Source organism: Pelmatolapia mariae, linkage group LG5 (genome assembly GCF_036321145.2).
Source record: "Pelmatolapia mariae isolate MD_Pm_ZW linkage group LG5, Pm_UMD_F_2, whole genome shotgun sequence".
In the NCBI taxonomy this organism is placed as follows: domain Eukaryota; kingdom Metazoa; phylum Chordata; class Actinopteri; order Cichliformes; family Cichlidae; genus Pelmatolapia; species Pelmatolapia mariae.
In genome coordinates this window covers 23,743,932-23,771,545 of record NC_086231.1, presented here as the reverse complement: position 1 = coordinate 23,771,545, position 27,614 = coordinate 23,743,932, and the positions used below count along the sequence as shown (strand labels likewise).

Genomic DNA, 27,614 nt, shown 5'->3' with positions numbered 1-27,614 from the left:
ATTAAAAACAAAAAACACCAAAACAAAACAAAAAAAAAAAACCCACTTGAAACAACACGGAATATTTAAATAAGAGACCTAATTTATCATTTTTAAGCTATTCGTTTCATTATACATCCAGTCCGTGGTATTTCTCTGCATATCCCTGAACTGTGATTCTTTAAGAATGCATTTTCTGGTTTCAGGAGATTGTTGCTTTCCCTTCATTTACAGTAAGTGGCCGGTTGGAATAAAACAATTTTCACTGACTCGTCATCAAGTTCAATATCACCCAGTGAAGCGGGCTGGTTAGCGTGCTAAAACGTTAAACAAAAATTCATGCGCGCTACTATCCCTCGTGTCTTTGGGGAAGCGCGCTCGCGCTTTAAAAGTGTCGTGTCCCTTGCGTCACTACTACAGGCGTGACACGGCGGGGAGAGCTGAGTTTACAGTCAGGGCACGGAGTGAAAACACGCACACTGACACCCCTCAAACAGACGAACACACACGCGCTTACAGGAGGGGGTTTGACAGGATAATGGCGTCTGTGAGTGTGGTGGGGCAGCAGCCGGGTCCGCAGTTCTTCGGGCAGCTCGGTGGCAGGAAGAAAACCATCCTGCCGAGGAAAAAGTCCTGGGAGATGTTCAGGAGAAGCTCAGGGAGCGGGGAGGAAGATGTGTCTGTCACTGCTGGAGGAGACACAGGGACGGTGGTGAGAGGAGGAATGATGCCCGGTGAAGGATGCGGGGCTCCGTCCGCCCATTCTGCGCCACGTAGCCCGGAGCAGCAGCGGGACAGCGGCGCGGGCACCGCCGCTGGGGCACGGCAAAGTCACAGCGGGCACATCACCGGTGACTGCAGCAGCAACAGCTACATGGACTGTCACGCCAAGCACACCGCCCGCGGGGGTCGGAGGAGCTCCTCGCTGAAGGGACCGGGCACTAATGTCATACCGAGCGAATCGCCGGCGAGTGGACATAAAAGATTGCACCGGCATCGGAGCGCGACGCAGGCAGACTCTGTGAACAGAGACGGCGGACGTCAGAGCATCTCCTTGCGGCGTTCAGCGCCAGGGGAAAGCGGCGGTCTTCCACTGGAGCGGGTTACGCAGGGCAGAACTGGAGTGGTGAAGCTGGCTCGTCCCGAACCTCATCGCATGGAGGCCTGGTCCATCTTCTCTCAGGGGACGGACCCCCGGGTGAAGACGGAAAGGGGTGAAGGACACCGTTTCGAGGCCAAGCCCGTTAAGCAGGACTGGTGTGACGCGTGTAGCCGGCAGGTCACTGTGGAGGCACTCAAATGTCAAAGTAAGTAGTTAAAGCAGGCTACTGCAAGTGAGTTGCTTTTTTTTCTTTCCCAGTGGAAATGAGTGATTATAGGCTTATGTGGTGCCACGCCACACACTCGATGTATACCTGCTTCATTCACTTGTGTGATTACTGTTTCATTTCCCCACACGAGACATCGTGGAACAGACTGCGCACGTGAATGCAGAGTGTTTTGAATTAGAGATCCGCGTCTTGTTCCTGCAGCGCAGTTTTTATGAAGGGCACGTTGTAGCTGGGTGCCAAACCATAGCTGTGGTTGTGTGTTTGTACACACACACAGACAAGCAACCCAAAAATTGTGCATGTGCCTTTGTGAGTGACTCGGAGTGACAGGGAAGGACATTTCCAAAGATTTTTTTCACCACAGGCAGCCAAAATCCTTCCACGGATAGAGCATTATCTCGTTCTGCAGCTGTGCCTCCCAGAGTTCCCACTTTGCTACCAGACTTAGAGAAAGAGGGCGAGATGGAATCCACAGTGGTGTACTGGTGAAATCCTGAGTAGTGGAAATGTCAGACACATTTAATGGGGACAATATATTAAATACATCAGTCTGATGCTGTGGGATGTGAGAATGTGTTCAGAGACAGAAAGCAGCATCTGACGATGCCACTCCTAACATCTCTGCATGGCTCTGTCACAGACAGTTTGGACTAGAACTCAACCTGAGGTACTTTTGTGCTTCTCTGCACACCTACTGCACATGCGTTCATCCTCTATGTGTGTGTGTATGTTTGAGTGTATGCGGCTGCTGAGCAGGCATTGTGTCAGCAGTAGTTTGTCATGGGGAGGTTGGGGCTGCAGAGTAGTGTGAGATAAGGCAGGATAAAGGATGATTAGAAAGGGAGGCATAATGAATGAAACAGGTTAAAAAACAAACAAACAGTGAAACAAAACCAGGAGGAAATGAAAGAGAAAAATAAAGGATGGCATGTGGTTGCAAACAGTGGGTGATGGCAAGTGACGGGAATCAGGAGAGACAAAGAGCTAAGAGCAGAGAGTGCACAAGAGAGAGGGATGGAGGAAAAAGAGCGCAAGTTTGCCCAGCACTGCGGAGCTGTCTGATTTAGTGTGCTATCAGCAAGAGCTCACTGAGGCAAGAGCAGGAAGATTACTGGAGCACATATACCCACAGAAACATGCACACACACAGTTTCTTTACATCTCAAAAACTTCACTAACTTTTTCACTCCCCTTCACTATTACTCTCTTCATGGATAAAACCAATTAGTTGTACATCTGCTCTCTTTTATCAGAAGACATCAGAGGTGAATGCGGTGAACAGCCGTGAAGGTCAGCAGGCAATCCAAATGTAGGCATTTTAAGGTATTTTTGCGGTGGAAGAAATGCAGCCGTGACTGCCAAAATAGAAACGGCACGCACGCACCCCGCTCCCTGCAAATGACAGGGAGTGAGAGACAAGAGGCCCTGCAACCATAAACAACTATCATTCTCCATCTTTGTCTTGTTGCCTCACTCGCTCGGCCTTCCTTTAATTTATCACCCTCACTCTTGTCTGTGTTTGCTTTGTTGCATACGAAGCCCAAACAGCTGTGCAGCGTGCACCCCTGGGACAGTTGTGGCCTTGCTCTGCACTGGAATCTGTCAATCTCCCAAGAGTTCCCAGTCTTCTAGTCTGCTGCTCTGTTGGTGTACAGGCCTTTAACTTTCTTCTGCTGCCTTTCTTCTGTGTTTGTGTTTTCTTTATCTTTATTGCTCCTCTTGGGTGATGGATGAGAATGTAATTTGTGGTAAAGCTTAAAGACTTTACACACATATATGAGCCATATGTGACATCAGGCTTCAGTGGAGCATGACATATGAAAGCATAAAGACCAACACAGATTCTGATGACTGTGACATTCAGGACATTTATGAACTGCTTTACTGGCGCTAGTCTGTCCCATTAGGAGACACCCCCCCACCCCACCCCCCCATCGTTGAACCCCTGTTCTTCCATTTGGTATCTTAAAATTTCAAAGCTCATTGTCATATAGGCAGAAAACATGCACACAGTTTATGTTGTGGGCCACATACGGCCCACTTTGATCTTAAGTGGGCCGTAAAGATGTTTAACTAAACATTAAACCATTAAAGTATCTTACGATAAGAAAAAGAAGTACAATTTTAACAGCATGTCTCAGTTTTTTATCTGATAAATGTTGAAAACTTTACTGATATTACCATAGATGGCGATTTAAAAGGAGCATTTCTGTCATTTAATTTTTAAATTATTATTACTTAATTCCTTTGGTTTAGTGTGACTGGCCATGGAAGAGTTCTTTATCACCAGGAAAAGCTGTAAAACAGTCAGATGTCCAAAAATGTATGCACTCCTTCTTTTGCTTTGGCTGACTCTGGTCCCTAGGACTTATGTTTGACACCGCTGCACTACACATACTATTACGACTTGTTATAAAATGCTAATTTAAACACACAAAAAAGAAATGAGTGTGTAGCAGATACATACATCTGTAAATCTATACACTATACCAGGGAGGAGGAGGGGTAGGGCACTCCCACTAATCTCAGCTCTGAGTGTCTCCAGCCCTGGGATTATCTCTCCAGAGTGGAATCACTGGGATTACAAACAGACAGGATCAGACATCAGATTAATATTTAATTAAAGCTTTCAGGGAAGCGTGCTGTTGTGGCACTCGTACACTGATATGCTGGATCTGGTCATCTATAAGACATGTGGCACTGTCTGTATTTACACTGTTCCTTCCTAAATGCTATTTTAACCTCTTTGGAGTTAATCCCTGAGCGTAATATCCAGGCAGCAGATGAACAATTCGCAATTTAATGTAGATGTAAGCTGATTTATAAGTGTCAAATGCAGCATAGCATGCTTTGGGATTTGTTAATGTGTTATCTGGGTCCATTATATGCTGTATAAGAGGGCTATGAGAGCCTCAGAGGAGGAAACATGACTACTGACAATTGCAGGGATGCCCTTAAATGTCCTTATGTTTCTCTGTACATTCAGTTAAATAAACAGTTTGAAGGGATAGAAACGAAACATTTCAAAGAGAAATCAGAAGGAAGTGAAAAGAAAACTGTCAGAGTTAGCATTTTTCCTCATTGGTTATGTTGTCCCAGCACAGTATAATGTGCAATAATATAGAAAAAGAACAAAAAACCCCTGAAATGCCCCAAAGTTTTGAAACAACAACCAGAGAATCTGAATCCTCATTTTGCTTAACTGCTAGATTACTCCAGTAATTCAACGATTTTAGATCAATATGTTTTTCAGAGATTGTTCACGGTGGCCATGTTTGCACGAACTTGTACTTCGACCACCGTTTGTGAGCTTTGCTATCGGGTATTCTGCGTATCTCTGCTTCTCATGTCAGAGGTCTGTTTGACAAGGTGAGCACCTGAGAGGTCAGTGATCCTCAAATTTATGACAACAGCAAAAGCATTCATGAACAAGTGTGTGAGCCCACACGTCTCTGAATTTGTCTAACAGGAAGCCTGTGTAAGTGTGCGCGCACACACACACACACACACACACACACACTTTTCACCTCGGGGCATACCCCCTGTCTGTCTAGGGACTGTATTATTTCCCTGAACTCCATCCTTATCCTACCTCTTCCTGTGGTCCACACAGTACAGGCCTTGTCTCAGGAACTGCTTTCCTTTGGCCCTTTTCACCACTGAAGAAGAAAACATGGGAGGAGGGTTGTGTTAAATGGTTCATAACCTTCTTGTCCCTGCATACCGCTGCTGCCGCTCTGCCAGCGCTGAGCTGAGCTGAATATAGTTTGAATAAGACTTCATCCAAAGCATTCCTTTGGAGCTCATGTGTCTAAAGTTGAAATCAAGTTGAGTCTGAGTACAAAGCTGCTTTGAGTATTGAACAGAGCTTGATTGAACGCCTATATTATAATCTGTTTATTTTTAATGTCATTTCAGTGAGGCTTTACACATCAGGGTGATTAACATGTTTAGCTGTAATAGAAGCAGAAATGTAGGACATGAAGGGTTTTGTTGTATTTTTGCAGAAAGACCCATGTGGTGTTTTGTGTTTGCCTCACTTTGCATTGCCACTCTGCTGTATGTATATGGGGGGGTTCAAGCAGGCTATATTTAGGTTGCCCTTGGTGGATATTGATAGCAGGACTGTGTAGGAGGAGGTGGTTAGAGCAGTAAGAACCAATGAAAACATTCTCAAGAACCTGTTAGGTGAGGTCGAATCGGGGGATTTTAGACTTTAGCAGCACACATTACATCACAGGTAAAAAAACAAAAAATACAGGCACCTCAGTGGGAAAAAGCAGTGACAATAGATGAAAATCCTTGTAACGTAATGCATTTGTGTGAGAATGGTGAGAATCTCTTTCCTTTGTACTGCTCAGTTCTGTAAGTGGGGCAGGACGAGAACTCTCAGGAGCTCTCACTCTTTCTCTTTCACAGTGCATATTAATAAGCAACGGACTGCGCGTCACAGCGACCCACACAAACTCACACGCACACAAGGTGAAGCATATCCTTCACACTGACAAGATTCAGTATGTCACTGTTGAGGGGTTAGACAGCATGGCTGACTCACTTCCTCTTCGCCAGGATGTGGATTTCAAACCGAGGAGACAGAAAAGTGGGGAACGGCGCTGGGAGCGTCTGCAGTGATGCCTGTGACGTTTGAAGATGTCTTCAGATACTGAATGAAGTGAGGAAAGTCAGCCACTGATGGGACAGAAAGACTCCTGTTGCTATAAAGAGAGAAGAGAGGAGAGAGAGAGGCTCAGAGAAGCTAGGTCAGTGGTTGCATTTGGGGGTCTCTGTCTCTTTAAGCTGGCCGTTCTTCACTGCGGAGTGTGTGGGTGCTGCAGCAGAGACAGACAGAGGGAGAGACGAAGAGAGGATGAGGGAGCAGCGGTGAGAGAAGCAGCAGGACGACAGAGGAACAAGTTGTACCGCAGAGATTTGGGGCTCGTGTCCTCACACTGAGGGTTGAAGACGACTGTTTTCAGGGGTAGACCCGAGGAGGACAGTGTAGGGCGAGAAGAGGGGGTTGAGCACTGGGGAGGGTGTGAGAAGTACAGGTGGAGGGGTGGCAGAGCGTGTGGAGAGGGGGCTGTTTATTCGGAGCGTGGCACCGGTGGCAGAGTGGCTGCGCTGGGATGGCAGAGGGGGGCAGTGGGGGGGCTGGCGCTGGTGCAGTCCTCAGAGGGAGAGGGGCGGCCGGCGGCAGGACAGGAGGTCCTCCAGCGAGGGTTACGCACACAGGACGGTGCCTGCCGGATGGTGCCACCATGTTCCATCCATGGCACAGATAGCACCTCCCGTCCCAGGGCAGGAGGAGGCGAAGGGGGAGGCAGCGGCTGGAGTTGGGGCTGGGGGAGCGGAGCGCGTTAGGGTGGGCAGGACGTTTCTCGGCCAGGTTTCACTGTGTCTGGAGGAGGTGACGGGTGAATCGGAAGGGGAGGCCGGCAGCGCCTGCTTCGGTCAGGTGTCGCGGCGGCTGGGGCGGCTGCTGAAGAGGCTGCCCAAGTCTCGCTCCTGGAGCGACAGCTTGCGAATCCTCCGACGATCATCCTCCAATGGATCTCTGCTTAACACCTCAGGTATGGAGATGATCAAGATGACCGCAGAGTGTGTACAAGTTGTGAAACCTGGAAACGTGGGCATAGGGCGTTGATTAGTTAGGGTCAGTGCTCTGGACAAGGGGAAAGATGATGAGTAGACAGGTTGAGCTGGGTTGGCCTCAGAGGTCGGCCGTGGGCCAAAATATTTGTGTATTGTGCGCACCGATCCATCTGTCTTTGAAATGAGCCGGTAAGCTGTGTTAGTCTTTGTCAGTACCCCTAACGGGTGATCCACCCCCTGTCTGCTTTTGTGTACAGCACACAGTATCTAGAGTTTATTCTTAACCTGCACATTTTCAGTCTGCCTGGAAAAACCTCTGTAAGTCAATTATCATATTGACTTTCATATTTGTAGCAGAAATTTGAGATTAAAGTGAGCCTGCCTGAGGCTGCATGCCATTGATTTTTCCCATGTTTCTCCAAATAGAGGACTAATGTAGCATCAGCACAAAGTGTGAATGGGTTAAAAAAAAAAAGAGGCAGGGAATGGAATGGCTGGGTGCTGCAGAATCATTGATTCAGCCAGAGAGTGACAGCAGCTGCTTAAACCCCCACCACCACTAAAAAACAAAGAAAACTTCAGCTTATTTTGTGTGAATGTGTGTGCACATCTTTTGGGGGAAGGTGTAGGAGTGCCCTCCTGTGTGAGCCTGATAAGAGCCTAACTAAACATGACTCAAGGAGCAGGTCATCATTGCACCACCTGAGTAACGTCATGCTGCGGCCTCAAAATCTTTAGAAACACCATCAGTAGTACAAGCTGCCGCAGACAGATAGCAGCTATTTTTGGATGGTGTTCCCTCTAAGGAAACCCAATTCATCCTTTTAAGAATGAACCTGTCCAATTTGGATTCCTCCGTTCTGTCTTCTACTGCATCTTTAGTCTATATTTGTCTGCCAAAGAGTGTTATAAATGGTGGAGGATGCCCGGGGCGTCTTCTTAGATGCTGTAACCTGCTGAGAATATAATAACTGACCTGAAACAAAAGACACAGTTACATAATTATATCAGGGGAGGCTTTTGACAGTTCTTCCTGCCAACACGGGGCTATAATTTAGCGCTACTGCATATTTACAGAAATAACTAGAAAAAGGGCACTCTGTCAGTTTAAAACCACGTCGTCAGGGCTCAGTCTGTGTATCCGTAGCCCATCAGAGGTTGTGCTCAGAAGCCAAATGGAGGCAATTCCATTAACCATAAAGTACTTTTTAAGCATTAGCACACAGTACATGAAAAAAAAGAAACTGCACAACATATAAAACACCAAAATGTGTCAAATTTATTGCGCTGCTATAAAATCTTCCTGTTCTCTCAGTCTAAGTACAAGTAGTATCAAATCTCCAGAGCGCTCATTGAGTCAAGCTATTAGTGGCTTATTAAGGCTTCTGTCGTGCACATTTTAAAAGTTTTGCCTCACTGGAACACAGTTTAGTGCAGTTTACTACGCTGGACGTTCTTCTATTGAGGTTTGAGAGTCATTTGTGAATTAGAAACTGGGAAATATTAGCACCATAGAATGATGGGAAAACTCTCAAGGTCTGCTTGCTTGTTCAGTTGGCAGCACATAACCTCAGAATGAAGCTTTACATTCGTGACAACAGATGGGGACACGTGTTAAGCAGCCTCAAATAAACGCTATATGGACATACTGTACAGTCAGTCTGCTTTACCGTAACTGTATTTCATTTAGCATATAGTATTGATCCATCCATCCATCCATTTATGACCGCACTTCAGATGGACTTATTTAGTTAGTAGTAGGGTGATGGTTAGGTTGGGATCCATAACTTTTTATGGGAATTTTGCTTATTTGACATTTATGGGACCAACATGCATGTATGGACTTCATATTTTTTAAAAATGTGTTTTTTTTTTTTATCATGCAGCCTAACTGTCGTCATTCCAAAACATTCACTAACGATGTAATCATTACCCACAAAAATATTCAGCTGTATTTCTTTACAGCTCACAGCACAGACTAAAAAAAACAAACAAAAATAAAGCCCACTTCCTGTCTTGTTTGTTTCGCTTATTCTCAGAGCATCTGTAACCTCGCAGATGGGAGTTTTGCGAGAGGAGAAGACAGACTCTGCCGTGATGAAGATTAAAAATGTCAGAATGAAATATGAAATGACTGTTTACACAAATAAAAACAGATGTCAAGGGGGTAAGAGGGTCAGATTAAATTCAGATTTGGGATTAGATTAGATCTGTTCATGTCCGATGTGGCAGCATATGGAGGGTTGTTTGAGTTATGAATAAGGCAGAGATGGAGACAAGTATAAAAACGGAACGGTAATATTTTTATTCACTAATGTGCCGAGAGATGGAGAACAGGTACGCAGTAGGAGAACATGGATAACTGCTTCAAATCAGCTATGATGGGATCAGACTAGCTAAAGGCCCCCCAAAGACCCCCAAAGCTACTCTAAATCCTACAGAGCTCCCTTCAGGTTCATTAATGTGTTAATATCCTCGCCCCTTTTTTATCGCTACCTAACCCCTGTGTAACCCCTTCATCCTCAGCCAGACAAGGAGTAAATACAATATGACCCCCCCCCCCCCCCCCACCCCCCACTCATCTCTATCTGGAACCATACAGACATCCTCCATAACCAAAGACGCACTGATAATCTGTGTTTTTACCCACGCCTGTCTCTCCCACACCCACCATGTCGCAGAAAAAACAACCACAACCGCCCACATGCCCTTTCTGCCGATTCTTGGCATAGTCAAATTTTTTTGATTGCGTACAGGAACGCCTCAAAGTACTGAAACTAAAAGGGGAAGAAAAAACCCCAGAAAGAATGAAAACAAACAAAACAGCCTCATCCTCCTCTGAGATCAGAATTTACTTCGCAAATCAGAGCTCATCCTCTTTCTTCTGCTCACAGCGGCTGTTGTCGACCCAAGCTCAACTGGTCTATCCATGGTGACGCTTAACACCAGAGCCCTTCTTCACGTTGAAACGGCACACACAGAAATAGCGCAGAAGGAAGCTAGGCTGATGACAATGTACTTTGCTACATTCTCAGGAAAGTTTCTGAGTATCGTGTACCTGCTCTGCATTCTCTGCCAGCAAAGTGTCTCTACCTCATCCCCATTTAATCAGAAGTATTTTACAGGGGAAAAGCAACAATTCAAATCCTGAACCCTGTAATGATGGGAGAGAAAGCACCAAAAAAAGCCCCAAAGCTTTAAAAGAGTCCAATGTGGACAGTGGTTGAAGTTTTTTTTTTTTTTTTTGTGAAAGGTATTTTCCAGCCTAATTTCACATAAAGATATGGAAGTAAAATGGCACTTCCTGTAAATATCTCCTACTGCAAAAATCTAAAACTCCAGCAGGGTGGAATCTATTTAAGATTGAGGAACTTCTCCACTGAGTGGACGGTGTAAGAGTGTACTGTACTTTCCAGAATAGAAAGTGGAAAGCCCCTTTTGCAAGTCCCAGCGAGGAGCTCGGGGCTGGTGGGGTCAATTTGCATTCAACTGCCATTACTTAGAAAACTCACACAAGAAAAGTGCTTACTCTTCTCCTACTTACTCTTTCTGTTCTGCCTGTGCGTACGTCAGCACGCCTGCATGACCTTCAGAAACCCTCTGGTTCACTGGATCTGCTGCTGCTCTTTTTTCCACCTGCTCATTAGCACTCATCTGAAGGAGTCGCATGTAATACCAGGCCTGCACGCACCAGCATGCCAGCAGACGCTCAAACATTTACCCTGAACATACAAGAAAAACCTGAGCTCAAGCAATTCAAAAGAATGGGATAAGGAAGGTGCTGAAACCTGTACAGGAACACTTATGTGAATTTTCAAAATACTCCAAAACGCTGAAATGCCATTTCCATTCTTTGTTTGTTTATGTGCGAGGCAGAGGTATGCTATCAGCGTGGGAATAACGTGGAGTTTAGGTGAACAACGTTTTGCTGACAGCGGTGTATCATGTAGGTGTGGAGCAGGGAAAGACGTTCCAGCCTTACAGTGTGGCTCTGTTTTCCTTTCAGCATGTCCCAACTTTTGCAGTTACTTATCAGAGAAAAGGGTGGGGTCCGTCTTTAAGTTGTCACCCAACCAAACACCAGCAGTGGTTTTTCTGTGTAAGCGTAGCCAAATGCAGAGGAAAAAAGGCACAGCGTGCCAGCCAGAGTGTGGATGGAGGGAGTGAATGAAGAAAAGCAGGGCAGGAAAGGAGTTTCTCCTTTTCCTTCCCTTGCGTGCTTCCTTTCTATCTCTCTTTCTCTGCAGTGACCTCTAAAGTGTCACGAGCAGAGCATCCCCTATCTGAACTCTCCTCTCGCTTCAACACATCCCTCCTGCCGGTGAGGCACTGACGTCCTTCTCTCTCTGCTGAAGCTACAGACACACACCAGCAGTTTAGAGGTCACTGCAGAGAGGCATCTCAATCTGAAGTGACTTCTAAACTGCCACGGGAAAAAAAATTTTCCCCACATAGCCCGGCTTTAAAAAGCAAGCCCACCATTATCCAGTGTCTTTAATGCCCACATAGACCTTTCTTTTTTTTAATCAGTAGCGGATAATAATGTGAAACTGCTAGCTAATTTTCCAATAAGAAAAGCTCCACACACAGCTTTGTAATTAAAGCCCTTCTCTTTAACAGTGGTCATTAAGAAGCTTGTTACTATGGTTACTGATGCTGAGTGTGAGAGACGCAGTGATACCCCCCTCCTCTTTCCTCCCTCCCTCCTCTAAGAACAGCAGACAGAAAAACAACATGCAGGGCTCAGCCTGGCTTACTCATTTAGCTCTAGCTGCAGCACAGAGGTGTAACAGAAAACAACACATGCTGATTTGAGGTTTGATCTCGCCCAGCGCATGCAGTATAGCCCACTGTGTGTCCTTTATGAAGCTTTAAGCTCAAAAACCATGAAAGGCATCTGACTCAGAGCTTCCACAAAATACACTTCTCTCTTTGTCTCTATAATAGTAATCTTTTTTTTTTATCCTCGTGCATGGATTATCTCACCGGCGGAGGAGAAGTGAGATCTGAGGCTGCGCGTTGCAATGGGGAAAGTCTCTGACCACAATAAAGTCAGCAGGGCATAAATAAGCAGACGCTGACATACGCGGAACCACCTAGAAATTAAAGAACAACGACGGACTATTTTGGGACATTTTAAGGGGGGGGGAGTAGTTGAATCTATTCTTTTCTAGCTGGGCGGTCGATGGGAGTTGACCAATGGCAGCATTGCACCATTTGTTCCCTTTAAATGGAGTAAGCCCATCAGTTGTTGCGGTGCATTAAAACTGTGTTACATTATGCATTTGATTTTTAATGGATGTGACATGTTCATTATTGACAGACTAATGTAGTTCCACTGGAGGGGAATTTACTTCTCTGATCCCTTCTCTGAGCAGTAATATTATGACAGCCAATGGATTAGATTTCACCGGGCCTTAAATTAGTCAGTATCAGGTAAAGTTGCTTGATTAGAGCACATGTTCAGGTATCAATGCCTCCAGTTTTCCCGAATCACTACACACATGCATATAGCCTCCTAGCAGTTTAACACCTTATAAGCTGTGAGTCTGCCCTTAGCCACTAGATGGAGCCAGATTTCTGTGCAAATGGATCTTTTGCATGACTTCACCTTTGATTAAGTCAGAACTGGGTCTCATTTATAACTTACATGCGACTAATCACCATTTCACACTTTCACAGGGGCCACATTATTAAATCACCACCTGATTTAATTTGCTGCTGTTCCCCCTCGGTTCTGCGCCTCTGTTCTTGTCTCTGACTGGAGTGTTTTGTTTTTGTGTGTGTGCGTGATCAACAGACTGCAGCTACACATGTCACCTGGAGTGTAAAAGTAAAGTACAGATTGACTGCAACAAGAGGGACAGAGAGCCCGAGGAAGCTCCTTCTCCCAGACGGCACAGCTCCTCCACAGCCTCTCAGTGCAGGGTAAGTATTTTAAAAGACATGACAGGAAATGGGTGCCATTTTTGGGGGGTTACAGAGGAAGAGTAAGCAGTTTGACGTGTGCAGCAGAGGTGTACATGAGTCAGGGCTGGGTAATGGAAGAGTTCTTTCCTTCCGTGCCCACACTTTTACATAACCATCCTCCACTTTGACTGCATGCGGTCTCTCCTCCTTGGCTCTCCACTTATGAATGTATTTATGCACTCATTTGCTTTTTTTGGTCACAAAGTGTTCCCAGGACAAAATATGCTACGTCACATTAGCGTCTGCTCTCCCACTTTCATGACTTCTCTTGCCGCCCTCTCTCTCCCAGCTTTGGCTCTCCACCACCTCTCTCCAGCAGTGGTTTGAGGTTTGCTTCTGGATGTCCTAACTTTTGGATTGCTTAATGAGTTTATTAAGTGCTTTTTAGTTGCATTGACCACTCAAATGGCTTTATTCACACACCCATAAGGCACTTTATCTATCTCACACACTGATGATACATCATGAATAATTTGGAGTTCAGCATGTTGCACAAGAGCAGTTCGGCATACAGACAGGAGGAGCCGGAGAACCACTCACACTGCAATTAGTGGACATTCCTTGTCCACAGCACTAACTCTGTGTACAGGAACCTTATTTGTTGCTTGCTCTATATCAGAGTTTTTAGATGCTAAAGGAATATGTAATTTGTAGTATCCATGGATGATGGTAAGTCAGTAACCTATATAAATAAGAAATCAACAGTTTTAAACTTGAAATTCAAAGTTTCAGCTTTTAGCCTTGTTTCCTATTCTCCTACTGTACAAGTCCGGAGGCGTCCAAGTGATACAGTAGTTATGTAAAATCCATCCTCAAAATAGTGCCTTACTCACTCTTTGTGTAAGCACATGGTTGTGTTTAGGGACCTATAAGATCGTGAGTGTGTGTGCTGCTCTTGGCATGCCATCCACAGTCACCCACGCAATGCGGTCCATCCACACACGCACGGACACACAGATATCAGGCACAAGAGTACTCTGGCTAACCAAGCAGACCTACAGCAAAATGTTGGCAGCTCCTCTTATGTCCCGAGGTCATCTAGAGAGTGTGAGCGAATGCATAGAGAGTGATATGGTCAAAACAGCGTGCACAGAATTGGAGCAAAGTGTGTTTGTCGTTTGATCCAATAGCACCACTTGTTCTTTATTCGTTTCAATCAAAATCTCTAGTGGAACATAAATGCCACAGTCCCAGTTGTTTCCTTCAGTTTTTAGTTGTTTCTGGTGTCATTTTGTTTCCGTGCATCATGTTTAGCATCAGTTTCCTTGTTTCAGCGTGTTTGTTATTTATTTGTCTTTCAGTTATTTCCTGTTTTACTTTGAAGGTTTATTTTCTCATGTGTGGTGTTGTTTTGTGTACTTCCTGTTTTTGTTGCTTTCCTTTCTTTGTGATTGTCTGCTCGCCTTTCATTAGTTTTATATGTGCTTTGTTTACTTCACCCGCTCCTTGTCCCTACCAGTGTCTCATTTTCCAGTTAACCCCAGAGGACAAAATCATTAAACGCCTCTGTGAATATTTTTTTTTGGTCAAAATTTTCCCAAGTGGTATTTTTAGTAGAGCAAGGGATTTTCATCACACCAGCTCCTATTTATACAAACACTAGTTTTCTTTAGAAATGATAAATTATTTCTATTTGGCAAAAGCAAAAGACATCAGTTTAGACTTGAGAAAAAGAATTGTTGATGCTCATATAACAAGAGAGAGATATACAAAGTTGTCACAAAAAGTGTCAAGAACTGAAGAGAGCCACACAGTACAGAACGAGTCTGGCAGAGTTAGGAAGCAAAAGATTTCAAAGACTCTGGAAAGAAAACTAGTGAAAGATGTGTTTAAAGACCCCAGAACAAAATCAAAACTGAAATTCTCATTGGAGGGTTAATAGCTCTGTCTTCATCTGTCCATATGGACTTTGTGTTTCCCTTTGTTTGTGCTCAGAGCTTTTCCCCTGCATTCCTTGTGCTTCTTGTGCTCTTATTTTGGATTCTTGGTTTGCTGCTGTTTGGACTTTGTGTTTCTGTGTTTTTGTAATCGCCATTACCGGTTCATGTCGTGTTTACGTCATCTGCCTTGGTGTCCTACATTCAGGTCATCTGTCCAGCTACACATGAACAAAAAAATAACGACAAAATTGCTTTTATGTATTTTACATTTAGGCCATTAGTCAGCATGTCAGCATTTAAAGATTATGTCAGTTTAGTGGCATATGAACTTAGTGACTGGTGTGCTTCAAACACAGCCTCTTGAATGGCTAGAGGAGAGATGACACTTTGTTTCCTGCAGCCCCCTTTTTTCCATTGCTCTGTTTTATAACTGTAACCATGTGTGTATGGTTAGTACGAGTCCTTTTTGTGTGTACATCAGCAAAAATTGATCGCCTTTTGCCCCATATGGACGGAGACTGCTGCAGCCACACAAAGGATCATCACACTGACCAGGTTTCATCGACTTGAGACCAGCAGTGTGTGTGTGTGTGAGAGTTTGTGTGCAGCACCCCCTGCTAGCACTCTTCTCCTATACTGATTACGCTGATGGAAGCGAGGAGCAGAGCTGCAGGTTATCAGTCGTCAGCTGACTTAAACCTGATGAAAAACCCCCCAGTGAAAGGCTGACACACTGTCGGTGAATGCCACAGTTCTCCCAAAGCTTATTGTGTGATTTTAAAATCTTGCTACATGCGCTGAAGCAGCAGACAGACAGATGGGCACATCAATCTCTGCAGCAGCAAGCGTCGGCTGCTTTTTGGCAAGGGGGTCGCTGCCAGAGTTAGAGGGCAGGTTGTAGGGTCGCTCTGAGGTTAGGGGTCACGGTAATCTCTATGCTAACGGCCATCATTCTTCATTTTCTTTCTCTCTCTTTGGGCACCATAAGCCTATCCCCTCATCACCAAAACAAAAAATGATTGTGCACCTTTTTGTTGTAATACTGTGTCTGTCCCTGCCTGTGTTTCGGTGCTGACAAATTAAGAGTCGGGATGGTTCTACATATAAGTGACATTTACGGTGGTTATGATGGTTTCCAGTCAACCGTTGCACGCTGCACCCGAATATCAGTTGCAGAGCAGCCATCTTGCCCGGCTTCTGTGCTGCTTCCTGTTTGTGCTCGTGTTTTGTATGTCATACAGAAGCTACGGGCCTTCATATCTCTCACTCATCAGCATTTCTCTTTCTATTTACACATACCTCTCTCTTTCCCCTCTGTGAGAGGAAGTGGCCATGCTTTGCAGGGTGCAGTCGCTTACAGGAAGAGAGAGAGAGAGAGAGAGTGGAGGGAGAAGGGGGAGGGCGCTTGCAGACTGATAACACGCTCAACCACAGATGGTTGAGCAAGGTTGCAAGAGAGTGAGGCGGTGAAGCTGGTGCAAAGACAGGCTGAGAGAAGAGGGAGAGGATAAGAAAGAGAGGAGCTGAGTGTGAGGATTCTGTCCTTTTTTTTGGTAACATTGTCAAAACGATGGGAAGGAGAGCAGAGAGGAGGTAGCAGGGGATCTGTGAGCATCTCGTTTCTGCAGTCGAGGAGATCTGCTGCTGCTATTTACCCAAGACCCTGGGGACGGATGGATGCTTACACAAATAAATGCCAGCATAATTGACTTGGTTGTGCATGAGGGACTTTAGTTGGACTGTTATTCGCTCCTTCTCAGTGGGTCTTCACAGAGACACAGAGCAGGATCAAAGCAGGATGTGGTGTTGCTTGCATGCATGCCTTAACGAGTGTGTGTTTGTGGGCATAACAGGTGCTCTCAGGTGAGCGAGCTTAACTTGAAACCAGTCTGTAAGCTGACTCCATCACTCCGCCGTGTGCCTACGTTTGTGCGTGCGTGCGTGTGAGGTAGTTACAAGCTTTGCGTAAATGTGTCTGTATGTCTAGCTGAGAATACTCAGGTGCACATACAGAATGGCCTGTTTGTGACTCTCTCACACACTCACACGCATGACAGGAGGAAGTGACACGTCTGTTGCTCGCTCTTGCATTTCCTGGTCGTCTCTCCGGTAGCACCCAAAGTGCCGAATCGAAGCCGAGTTCACCTGTTTCGCCCTCGCAGGTGGGCTCTAAAGCCTCTGGATGCATCAGCACAGGAGTGCAGACTATTTCTGGATGAGTAAAGGGCAGTTGTATGCGTGTAGACTCTGACTGTGGCCAAGCGTCACTTCGAGACAACCCATCGCTTCCTCGAGCTGCCAACGTGCTACTCTGGTGCTTTTCTGGTGCCAGAGGCTGTCCTCGGACCTCTCCATGACCGTCAACACAGTGCTGACCCCCTCCATGACCAGCAGTAACAGCATGAGCAGTGGGTACTGCAGCCTGGATGACGAGAGCGAGGACTTCACTTTCTTCACAGCCAAGACCTCGTTCTTCCGCAAGCCTAGGCAAACAACTAAGGTACAGAGTCAGAAGTACACTCAACCTGATAATTGAAATTTTAATATCAGAGCAAGCTCAGTCGGTGCGCCAATCGTCCCGGCAAACAAACTCTACTGCACTTTTTCTATATTTAAAAAAACGAAACTTTTATCCAAAAAGGAGAAGTTAGGAGAGGAAGCGGTGGCGTTTGTGCATGGTTAAGTAGGCCTCTAGGTGTGAGTGTGTGTGTGTGTGTGAGAGAGAGAAAGTAGGAAGGGGTTACTGTAATACATCTGTATTGTTCAACATTGATCTGTTGGCTTGTCAGGTTTGCTTGTTTTTAACCGACTGATTTCATGGAGGCTTCTTCTCTACAGTGTGTGGGAGTGGAGAGGTTTCCATAGAGGCAAAGCTGATACTTTTGCACGAGAGCAAGTCTGTGTGTGTGTGTGTGTGTGTGTGTGTGTGTGTGTGTGTGTGTGTGTGTGTGTGTGTGTGTGTGTACTATTTAACTGCACTTTTCTAGTTACCATAGCAACCCATTGCTGGTTTTACTGGCAGTCTTCACACTTCCTGAGATTTAGTTTAGCTCTACTGTACATTCGGTGACCTGATTGTGTAACAAACCATAACCAAAGTATTTAAAGTAGTACTTGAAAGAAAAGCAGCGCTGTCAATACTATAGACGAAAAGAGAAAAGAGACCCAGGAAGTGGGAGACGGCTTGACAAACCAACACAGACAGTTGGCGTTCATGTAAAACCTGCTCATCCCCCTTCTTTGCTGTCCTTGCCTTGTGCTGCCTTTGGTGTCTGACTTGGAGAAGGTATAATCTCTGAATAATTGACCAGCTGTGCTGTCAGGTTGTGGAGTTAGGGTTGCAGCCAGGCTCACACAGAAGGGTAAGGAGGCTGACTTGCCTGATCTGAGAGAACAGAAGCTGCCAGCTGATTGAGACTGATGACCCCGACGCCCTGTAACCAAGAAATATTATATGAATTATAATGTAGTAGCACTGTTAGCTAGACAACATGGTAGCTAGTCTACATACCCAATAGAAACTGAATTGTGTGCTTGCGTTAAATGCAGCCCTGTGGGGCAGTGCGTCTTTAAAGAGCAAAGTGCTCTGTTTATCCTCGTGTTTGAATATGGAAAAGGAGTATGCAAAGATCTGAGCTGCATCTTGTAAATAGAGACATTATCATAAGTTTTGTGCATAAGGAACTGAACTGAAGTGTCACTGTGCAGGCAAAGCTTACTCTATGATTGTGTGTGCATTTAAGTACACACACAAACACACACATATTCATCCAAACAGTTGAATGGAGTTCATGTACTCTTTTATCTATGAATTATTTCCAGAGCTGAGCCTTTTGCTCCAGATTAGCCAGCCATCTTGAATGTGTGCGTGTGTGTGTGCGTGTGCGTGTGTGGCAGAGAAAGAGAGAGAACTGCTATGTGCCGTTCTCTGGTATAGTTCAAATAAATGAGTTATAACACTGATATTCACCCGGAAACCTGTAACCTTTTATTCAGAAACAGACCGTGTTATGCTAATAAATCAAGAATATTGTGTCTATTACTTCCTCCTACATTATCTTAGCCAATAGAAACTCTGATATGATCCAAACACGTCAACCTGTCGTGAAATCTCTCACTTCCTTCAGTGTACAACCAAGTGTTACTGCTGCCACGTAGCTTGCCTTATTAGCCACCTAGCTACCTGTGGGGCCCAGTCCAGAACATCAAGTGATGCTAAATCCAAACCAGCTGAATCAGCTGTAGCTCTCGTGTTAGTTAGTCATTGCACAGATGATTGTTACTGCTTGCACTCAAACATATTAAATACATTTCAACATATTAAAAACTGAGCTACAATCCTGCTCTAAATTAGCATCCCAGTGAGACCACGAACAATAACCGTAGATATCTGCAGTTTCAGTCATCATAAAAAAATGCAATAAGTTGTGGTAGTAAATCTATTTTGATGCTGGTGCTTAGGTTTGTGTGTGTTTGTTGTGTGAGTGCACACTCATGAACAGACCTGCACTGCTGGCAGTGATGGCACACACACAGCGCTCTGTGGGCTGTGAAATAGAATCAGCTTGCACTTCTCCTTGACACTTGACCCAGTAAAGACAGCGCTCTGAAACAAACTGCTGACAGTTTGCTTGCGCATAGGTCCATGTGTGTATTTTATGTATGTGATTGCATGTGACCATCGCACACTGTTCAAAATGTTTGTATTTTTGTGAAAACACTCATCACTCGTCATGTTGTCGGTCTTACAAGTTCGAGTTAAAAAGGTGGTCAGGTGATACACACAGACAGGTGTGATACATGATTTCATATCGACTACACTCCCGTGATATTTCAAGCAGTTGTAAAACCTCTTGTCCAGCTTCACAAGAGTGAGAGCATCAACACTTATCTGCGTCACCTTGGAGGGACTGTCTCTGTGTGTCTGTGCATGTGAGAGACTCTTATGTAACAGTCAGAGATATTTTATCTATATTTTTCATGCTTTTTTGATACACAGTACCTTTAGATACATTCAGCAACAAGAACAAATTTGAGTTGCTTCAGGTTTGCCTCAAGCGCCCTCCCTAACACTGTGAAGCTCAATCAAGTAGCATAATAAAAGCTGTGTATGTGGTAAAAGTGTGGTATCTAAATTATGAAAACAGGAGCGTTTAAAAACCAACATGGCAACAAGAGCTGATTGTTTCATGAGACTGAGACAATATAATCAGATAACTTATTACATGTATGCATTAGATGATGGAAGTGTGCTTGCACATTGGTTAAGAGACTTTCAAGCACTTACAGTCTAAAGATATCTAACTATCTAATGTAGTGAAACACTTAGCTCTGGAGCCAATAATCTACTGTGCAAGTCCATCAAATGTGTTTTCCTGGAATGTCTCTGCAGACTCTGTGCGCCTCTGCGACCTGGTCACAGTCAGGGCTTTTGCCGACCTCACAGGAGCGAAAACTGTACTATTGTCCGGCTCTATTGTCCTCTGATCACTCTCGCTGGTATGCAGACAGGCAGGGCAGGGCACTGCTTCTGATACATTTATAAACTCGCATACAAACGCAGGAATTCCTGCGAGGTTCTTTGCATTTTGTTGCTTTCCACTGCACGGTATTCTCGATACGAGTCAGCTCCTCCATATCCCTCAGATTCCTTTCCTAACCTTGGATTGCACAATGTGCTCTTTATTTTATTTATGTTTTTATGAATGCAGCTGGGTCAGTAAACTCAGTGGCTTTTTATGGGTCTTGTGAGATGCACAACAGAAGGCTTCAAATTTCCTCATGACAGAGATGCTTACATTCATGATCCAGATATGAGGCAAAAACACTCGTATTTGGGTCCTAATTACTAAAACATTTTATTCTCAAAGGCGCCACCTTCATTCTGCTGCACTGCTGCAACTTTGGCATTTTTACATAATTGTGGGACTATAATTGGGCAGAGTCTGGTAGCGCAATAAAAAGAGCAACAAAAAGAATAAGCAGTGCAGCGTTTCCCCTGCCAGATGCCCAGTTTTAGCCAGAATGGGTCCTTTTATTTGTGTTGTTTGTTACCATAAGGGTGCACTTATTGCATTTCCATTGAAAAAAAGAAACAGTGACTTCATCTTCAACCTGAGGACTTCCCTCCAGAAACCATAGCTGCATCACATTTTCTCTCTCTCACACACACACAAAGACACATAATCTCTCTCTCCCACCTCCCCAGAAAATGCAAACGAACAGTAGAAGGGAGGAAATTTACAAAAAAAAAGAAGCTATTGTGAGATAGAGAGGATGCATCCCACTGTACTATAAATAACCTAGTCAAACTCTGTGTTGCTAAGGCTGGCTCAGCAGCCGCTTTTTCATCACTCCTTACCCCTTCTTTCGCTGCCTCCCACTCTTTGACTCCCCCTCGTCTCCTTTCATTGCATCCTTCCTTTCTCTCTCTCTCGTTCTCATCCTTATTCACAAAGGGAAATGAGTAAGAGGGAGGCAAAGCTGTCAATATTCTTGCGCTGAGATGCTGAAGGCACGATTAGCTCCATTCACAACATTTCCTGTCCCCGTGCAGAGCTGCGGGATAGTGTATCTACGCTTTAGCGCGTATTCAAAGCCCATCAGCTGCAGTCAGAGTCAGCTTTTTCTGTGTGAGGATGGCAAAGATGGAGGGCAGGGTAGTGTCAAGAGAGACCACCCTGCAGGAACTGGCCTAGATTCTCTTTAGTCTTATTTGTGAGCCAAGCATGACACCCACTAGGTCTGCAAGCCTGTGTAGAAGGTGAAAGGGTTTTTCCTGATTGTGGTTCATCTTTCTTCAGAAACTTGAGCAAAGAATATTAGACCGTTTGTTTTTCTGGACAGATTGAAGCGGCACCATCTGCTGGTTAAAGATAAAACATTCCTGCTGCTTGCGACAGTGGTGCAGTGCTGATAATAATTTGTTGCTTTGCCTCACAGCAGAATGCAGCAAAGGAAGAAGAGAAGGGAGCGACAAAAGACCTATCAGAGGAAGAAGTGCGGGCCAGGATTGAAGAGTATAACGCTCAAGTCACAGAAAATGGAATGAAATTGGTGAGGGTTTTGTTTTTTAAACAGATTTGTAGGTGGTGAATAGCACTATTCAGTCTCAAAGTCACAATGAAACCTTATTATTTTAGCTTCCCTTTTTTCATAAATGCACACATATTAAAAACAACCAAACAAACCTGGATGTAGTGTAGAAAGTAAAATATTAAATTAGGAATAGTATTTCGGAATACTTAGTTTGATCAAATAAAGTAACACACTTTTATATATGCAGCTTTTAACTGTTAAAAACAAAAACAAAACAGAAAGTACGGGAATGATTTGAAAAAGACAAAAGAAATGATAAAAATTGCTTCCCTGTCAGAAGCCTTGATTTAACTTAGCTTACAGGTGCTAACACCTAACACCTGGGACCATCCAAAGTTCATTTTGGTCTGCTGGTCTGCAACATCACAAGAATAGCAACGCACCAGGAAGTGGCTGCTGCCGGCGAGAAACATTTTTCTCATGAACTATGCAAACAAGATCGAACATGTTAGAGTGCTTTCGGGGGTGGTGGTTGGTGGTTTTTTTGTTGTTTGTTTTTTGACAGGCCTGTTAATTTTCATGCTGAACTACAGTAGGCCTTTCATAAGTAACTGCTCTGTCATGTTTTTCCACTTATATTAGAAAAAAAAATTCATAACTGTAACTAAAGATTCATTTTTTTAAACCTGTACCTTTTGTTAAGTTCAGAATAAAACACATCTTTCACATTTTCCTAATTTCCATGTTTCACTGCATTAACCTGTCTATAAATTGAAAGATCTTAAACCACCACAAGTTTGGTGGATATTAGATCCTAAACAGCTGCATTTTGTTACTTTGCACACATTAATGCACGACCTTTCCCTCTCTTGCTGTAGGCTTCAGACGGCTCATACACAGGCTTCATTAAAGTCCACCTGAGGCTCAATCGACCAGTCACCGTCCATGGCGTGGACCCGTCAGCCTCAGAGGATGCGTCCAAGCAGGTCAGCGACCGCCTCCAAGCTCCGTCGAAGGAGCAGGAAGCTACAGACTCTGAGCATTCAGAGAAGAGAACGTCCTTCTATCTACCAAGCGACAGTGTGAAGCAGCTCCACATCAGCTCTCAAACCACCACAGGAGAGGTCATCAAGGGCTTGCTGAAGAAGTTCATGGTGTTGGACGATCCACGCAAGTTTGCGTTGTACAGGCAGACGCACCGCGACGGACAAGGTGAGGACAACACATGTGCAGCCGCTGGCTCACATGGTTTCCAGAAAAGTAACTGGTGATATCAACGCTATGTTTTTCTTTTTGCAGACCTCTTCCAGAAGCTTCCTCTCTCCGACCACCCTCTTCTTCTAAGGTTGATTGCGGGACCAGATCCAGAGCAGCTCAGCTTTGTGCTTAAGGAAAATGAGACCGGAGAAGTAGAGGTGAGAAGGCACAGAAACATGCATAAGTTTATTACTAAGCTGCAGATGTTAAGTAAGAGGGTAAGTGCCTCCAGAAGTGTTATAAATCTGCTCCTTCTCTTTTCCCTCTTAATCCCACAGTGGCATGCATTCTCTGTCCCCGAGCTTCAAAACTTCCTGGTCATCCTTCAGAAAGAGGAGGCGGAGCGCATTAGAGCAGTGGAGCAAAAATACACTGTTTACCGAAAGAAACTACAGCAGGCCCTTCAACAACATACCCCCTGACCCCCGTCACACATAACGTCATGGCTTTAACCCAGGGAGAGACTGACCCTTTGAACTCCGACACCTTCGAGATCTATTCACAGAGCGGAGCCCGAACTAAACTTTTCTTGGAGCTCCAGATATACACGCGGACGTGCACACATGTTCACACGTGGTTGCATAGCCTTTCTCAGGACGCATATGAGCCCCTCTCACCGCCACCACAACCCCCCATACGTCGCCTCCTTGTGAAGGGGATCGGGAGTCGAAAGCGCTGTAAAAAGCTACAGAGTGTGTGTTGTCTTCTAGCTGATGGGACAAATAGTGCCAAGGACGCGTGCACACACACACATACACACAGAAAGATCTGTACTGTAACTCAACTCGAGTTGAGACTGATAGATTTGAATAAGTGGTGTTTGTAAAGATTCCCTCTTCTTCTGCTACCGCTGCTGCTGCTGCTGCTACTGCAAGTGTTACTTATGCATGAGTCTGAGCTCATCTTCCCTGCACATAGACTTAGGATTAGAACAGTAGGCATGATTACTTTTTTTCTGCATCATGCAGGGATGGAAGGACAATCATACTGTGTTGTTCCTGGAAATGATGTATCAGTTATCAGCAGATGTGCTATTTTATCTCTCGGGAGTTCTAAGGGAGGTATTTAGGGTGGGAGTTGAAGTACTGGCAACCTGTGCTTCTCCTTAGAAAATGTTTTCTTAAGGAGTTTCGAAATCTCAGAACAGGTATAAGAACGCGAGATCCATTCTGGGCTTTTTCTCAGGGAGCATGAATTGGGAACAGAGAAAAGCTAAAGGAGGAAAAAGATAGCCCTGTTCCACGTAGAACAAGCTCGTTTTAGCCCCTGCTTATCTGTTCTTATTTGCTAAATTCAGTCAGTGCTTCTTCAGCCACACCCAGTTAGCACCCTTCTCCATGCTCCTGCAAAACATACACATAATCCAGACATGTTCCAAGATGATAACTGTCATATAATTTCCATTTCCCCTCTCACTTTAATCGCAATCAAACTTGCATGAATTCCACTTGCAAACTGCATGAACCCCACCTGCGGAGAAAAGCCTGCCGAGGGAGGTGAACAACAAACCTTTATGGACACACTTTATGTACGCTGATGGAGTTGTATATTAAATGTTACAGGACTTTGACGCCAAAGCTTAGAGGGGGCACATCTGCCGAGAGTGATTAAAGCGATTACAGACAAAAGTTTGTTGAATTAAAGGTGGTGTATGTGAGGAAAAACTGATTCTGTTTTGCACATTTACAGTAGACGCAGGTTAATGATGGTCCACACATCTGGGGCTGGGCATGCATTTAGGTTTTCTTGAATCTACCTGCCTTCCAACCTAAAGAAAAAAGAGGAAATAATAATATATAAAATTCATGAACATGGCTATGATGTACCAATGATGTGTTTGCAATGCATATGAATTATGTAGACACTGGAAAAAGAGTGACAAGGTTTAACTTAACTGTTAAAATGAACATTTTTAGGTATCATTCCTACTGGTTGGTTTGTGTGTGTGTGTGTGTGTGCGTCTGTGTGTGCGTGTGTCTGCACTCTCATTTAGGGCAGTGAGGATAATGTGAACAGTGTTTTAAAATGAGTGTGTCTGTCAACAGCGCTCCATCATTGGGCCTCACTTACAAAGATGTGCATTTAGTGCACGTATAATGTAACGGATCCTAACTGCACATTAGCTGCTGCTAAAACATCTGGAGTGCATGCATCACAGAAAACATTCAACAAAAACCTTGAGAAGTTCTTATGCTTCTTCATTTAGTGCATAAAAGTACTGATACACGAGGCCTGTTGTCCATGAGCACATGCGTCCCTCTGTACTGTTTGTGTGTTTCTTTTTTTTCTTCTTTTTAACGCCACCACCCAAAGCCTGAGCTGTTCCTGCTGGCAGTGCCTTTTTTTTCTTGTGCCCCTGTGTATCTATGTACGGTGTGTTTCAGCACACAGGTGCCCGAGTTAAATGTATGGGTGCTTTCGCATGTGTGCAAACCTGTGTCCCCCGGGTGGTGCTGTTTCTCTCATTTTTCTTTCTGTCCTGTAACACTCATGTCTTTCCACCAAACCCTCTGTGGGAATGTGTGTGTGTGGGTTTGCGTGTGCGTGTGTTATTTATTTCACGGTTCACACCATCCACGTTGTTATTATGTAAGGGATGTGTAGACCTGATGCTTTTATTGCGATTTTATTTTGTTTTATTTGAAGAAGTGTGTGTATATCAGTAGAATTGTACAAAATATGAAAATGAAATTAAAAAAAGGAAATTCCTTTATTGAAACTTTCTCCTTTGTTTGTGTTTTTCTTTGCAGCAGTATAAAACATTTCAGTGAACAATCTTATACTGTTAAATCAATACTTATTATTAAATGCTTTACTGCGATACAAGAGAGGTCTGTGTACAAAAGACATATAGAGCTTAACAAATTTATTATACCACCACTCAATGTAAAGTCACAGCTGCTCTAAATTAACAGTACTCACCAGTATGTGCAAGCTCCTTAATCAAAATTATACTTTGGCAACAATTTATGATATGTCCCATAACTAAGGTCATAATTCCCCTGGAGTTAAATTGAATTACGAATTTTTTTATTTACCTAATGGTAGGTATGCTAGAATAAGGGATAACAAGTAAGGTTTTTTTGTTTGTTTGTTTGTTTGTTTTTACCCCAAAACACATAACTATACTGTAAGTAAGTGTAAGTAGTGCATAAGTAATTTTAGGTTCTGCCTAAATTCTGGGTGTTTTACAAAAAAGGAGACAGAAATTGTACTGATGCTCAAGTAATTTTAAGTACTGTATAATAATTTATACAGTACTTGGTAATTTTGTGTAATTTCTTGGTAATTTTGTGGAAAAACAAACAACATTTCCCCGGCTTACATTGTAAACACACTGTACTTTTTGGAGTGGGGGTTTTAGGGAGTGGTTTAACCTTGCCTAACTTCCAGGTATTTTACAGGGAAAGAGACACTCCTTTCCTGTGAAATCCTTTTGATGGCTTGAACAGTGATGTGGAAGGAAAAAAAGTACATTAGCCTTAGCTCCATCAATGTAAGGTCACATAGCCCTGCAAAATGTTATGGTATTTATTTTTTCTTGTAGGTTAATAAGGGAGAAATAAATGGACAACTGAACAGTAAAACATCCATCATGCACATCAATATAGTGAACATTAAGTAAAGACTTAAAAAGGCAAGTATGCCCTTAGTTGCAGGCCTTATTATAAAGTGTTATCGATGTTTTTAATGCTAAAATATGATTATTGTTTTTATCCATTGGCTTTTCACATTTACTGTTTTACATAAAAGCAGAAAAGAAAACCTATAAAGCGCATTCATGCTCATCAGTTACAAATAGCACATGCATGAGTAATTCCAGACACATAAATATAACCTTATAAAGTGTTAAATCAAATCAGACACAGTGTCTTTTATCAAATTTGAGGGAGCAGTTATACATTTAAAATCAGGGTTTCCAAGTTCAGTGTCAATACGAAGCCCAGCTGATGTTGGAAAGTCCTGTGACCTGCACTCTAAGCACTGTATTCAAATTTAAGCAAAGAGCAGAGGTTACCCAGCCACGGTTGGATGAAAACCTTGTAAATGAACACCATCCAGTGCTGCTCTCTAAGGAGGAACATCCTACATTCTCATTCAAGATGTAATGATAAATAAAAAAATCACAAAGCACTCTGATATTCTGATATGAATAAAGAGGCTCTTTGGATGGTGGATGACAAAGTAAAATATATACGAAGCACAGACACATGTGTAGATTGTACAATGATCTTACATCCTGTGAATGAGAGTTGTGGCACATGCTGAAGCAGGCAGGCGTTACGCCACCGCACTATTCACTCATTGTGCAACTGTTTAAGTAAAAATGAACAATAATCAAAGATGATGTTTGAGGATACAGATGCATCATTAAATGTTAATGAAAATATAACGGCCCACACAATCTGTGCTTTATTTACACTGAGTAAATGAACAAACTGTTGCAAAATTCATTTTAACACCATCATAGTGGACTTTACTTTGGGTGAAAAGATGCTCAAAAAACATAAAGTGGTCCTGAGCACGGATCAAATATTTGCGTGGGCCTAAAGTCACATAAAAGTGT

The 27,614-nt window shown here is 43.9% G+C and overlaps 1 protein-coding gene across 5 annotated transcripts; it reads left to right on the top strand.

Annotated features, from left to right (window-relative positions):
- Positions 1-428: 428 nt before the first annotated feature.
- rassf5 (Ras association domain family member 5) lies at positions 429-25,770 on the top strand. 5 transcript variants are annotated; one of them, XM_063474357.1, is made up of 6 exons: positions 429-1,286; positions 12,703-12,830; positions 21,698-21,808; positions 22,669-23,002; positions 23,090-23,205; positions 23,326-25,770. In XM_063474357.1, exons 1-6 carry the CDS (start codon positions 518-520, stop codon positions 23,467-23,469), a joined length of 1,602 nt encoding a protein of 533 aa, XP_063330427.1. In that variant the 5' UTR covers positions 429-517; the 3' UTR covers positions 23,470-25,770. The 5 variants fall into 5 exon arrangements, with proteins under 5 accessions (XP_063330427.1, XP_063330426.1, XP_063330428.1 ...); XM_063474356.1 differs by having other exon boundaries at positions 430-1,286; positions 21,695-21,808; XM_063474358.1 differs by lacking the exon at positions 429-1,286 and adding an exon at positions 6,491-6,880 and having other exon boundaries at positions 21,695-21,808.
- The last annotated feature ends 1,844 nt before the right edge of the window (positions 25,771-27,614 follow it).

Bases quoted from the DNA above. Each gene is read 5' to 3' on its own strand.
- rassf5 (XM_063474356.1), top strand. From the start codon at position 518: ATGGCGTCTGTGAGTGTGGTGGGGCAGCAGCCGGGTCCGCAGTTCTTC. The intron at 12,831-21,694 runs GTAAGTATTTTA...TTTGCCTCACAG, and splicing joins CCACAGCCTCTCAGTGCAGG to CAGAATGCAGCAAAGGAAGA. The intron at 21,809-22,668 runs GTGAGGGTTTTG...CTCTTGCTGTAG, and splicing joins CAGAAAATGGAATGAAATTG to GCTTCAGACGGCTCATACAC.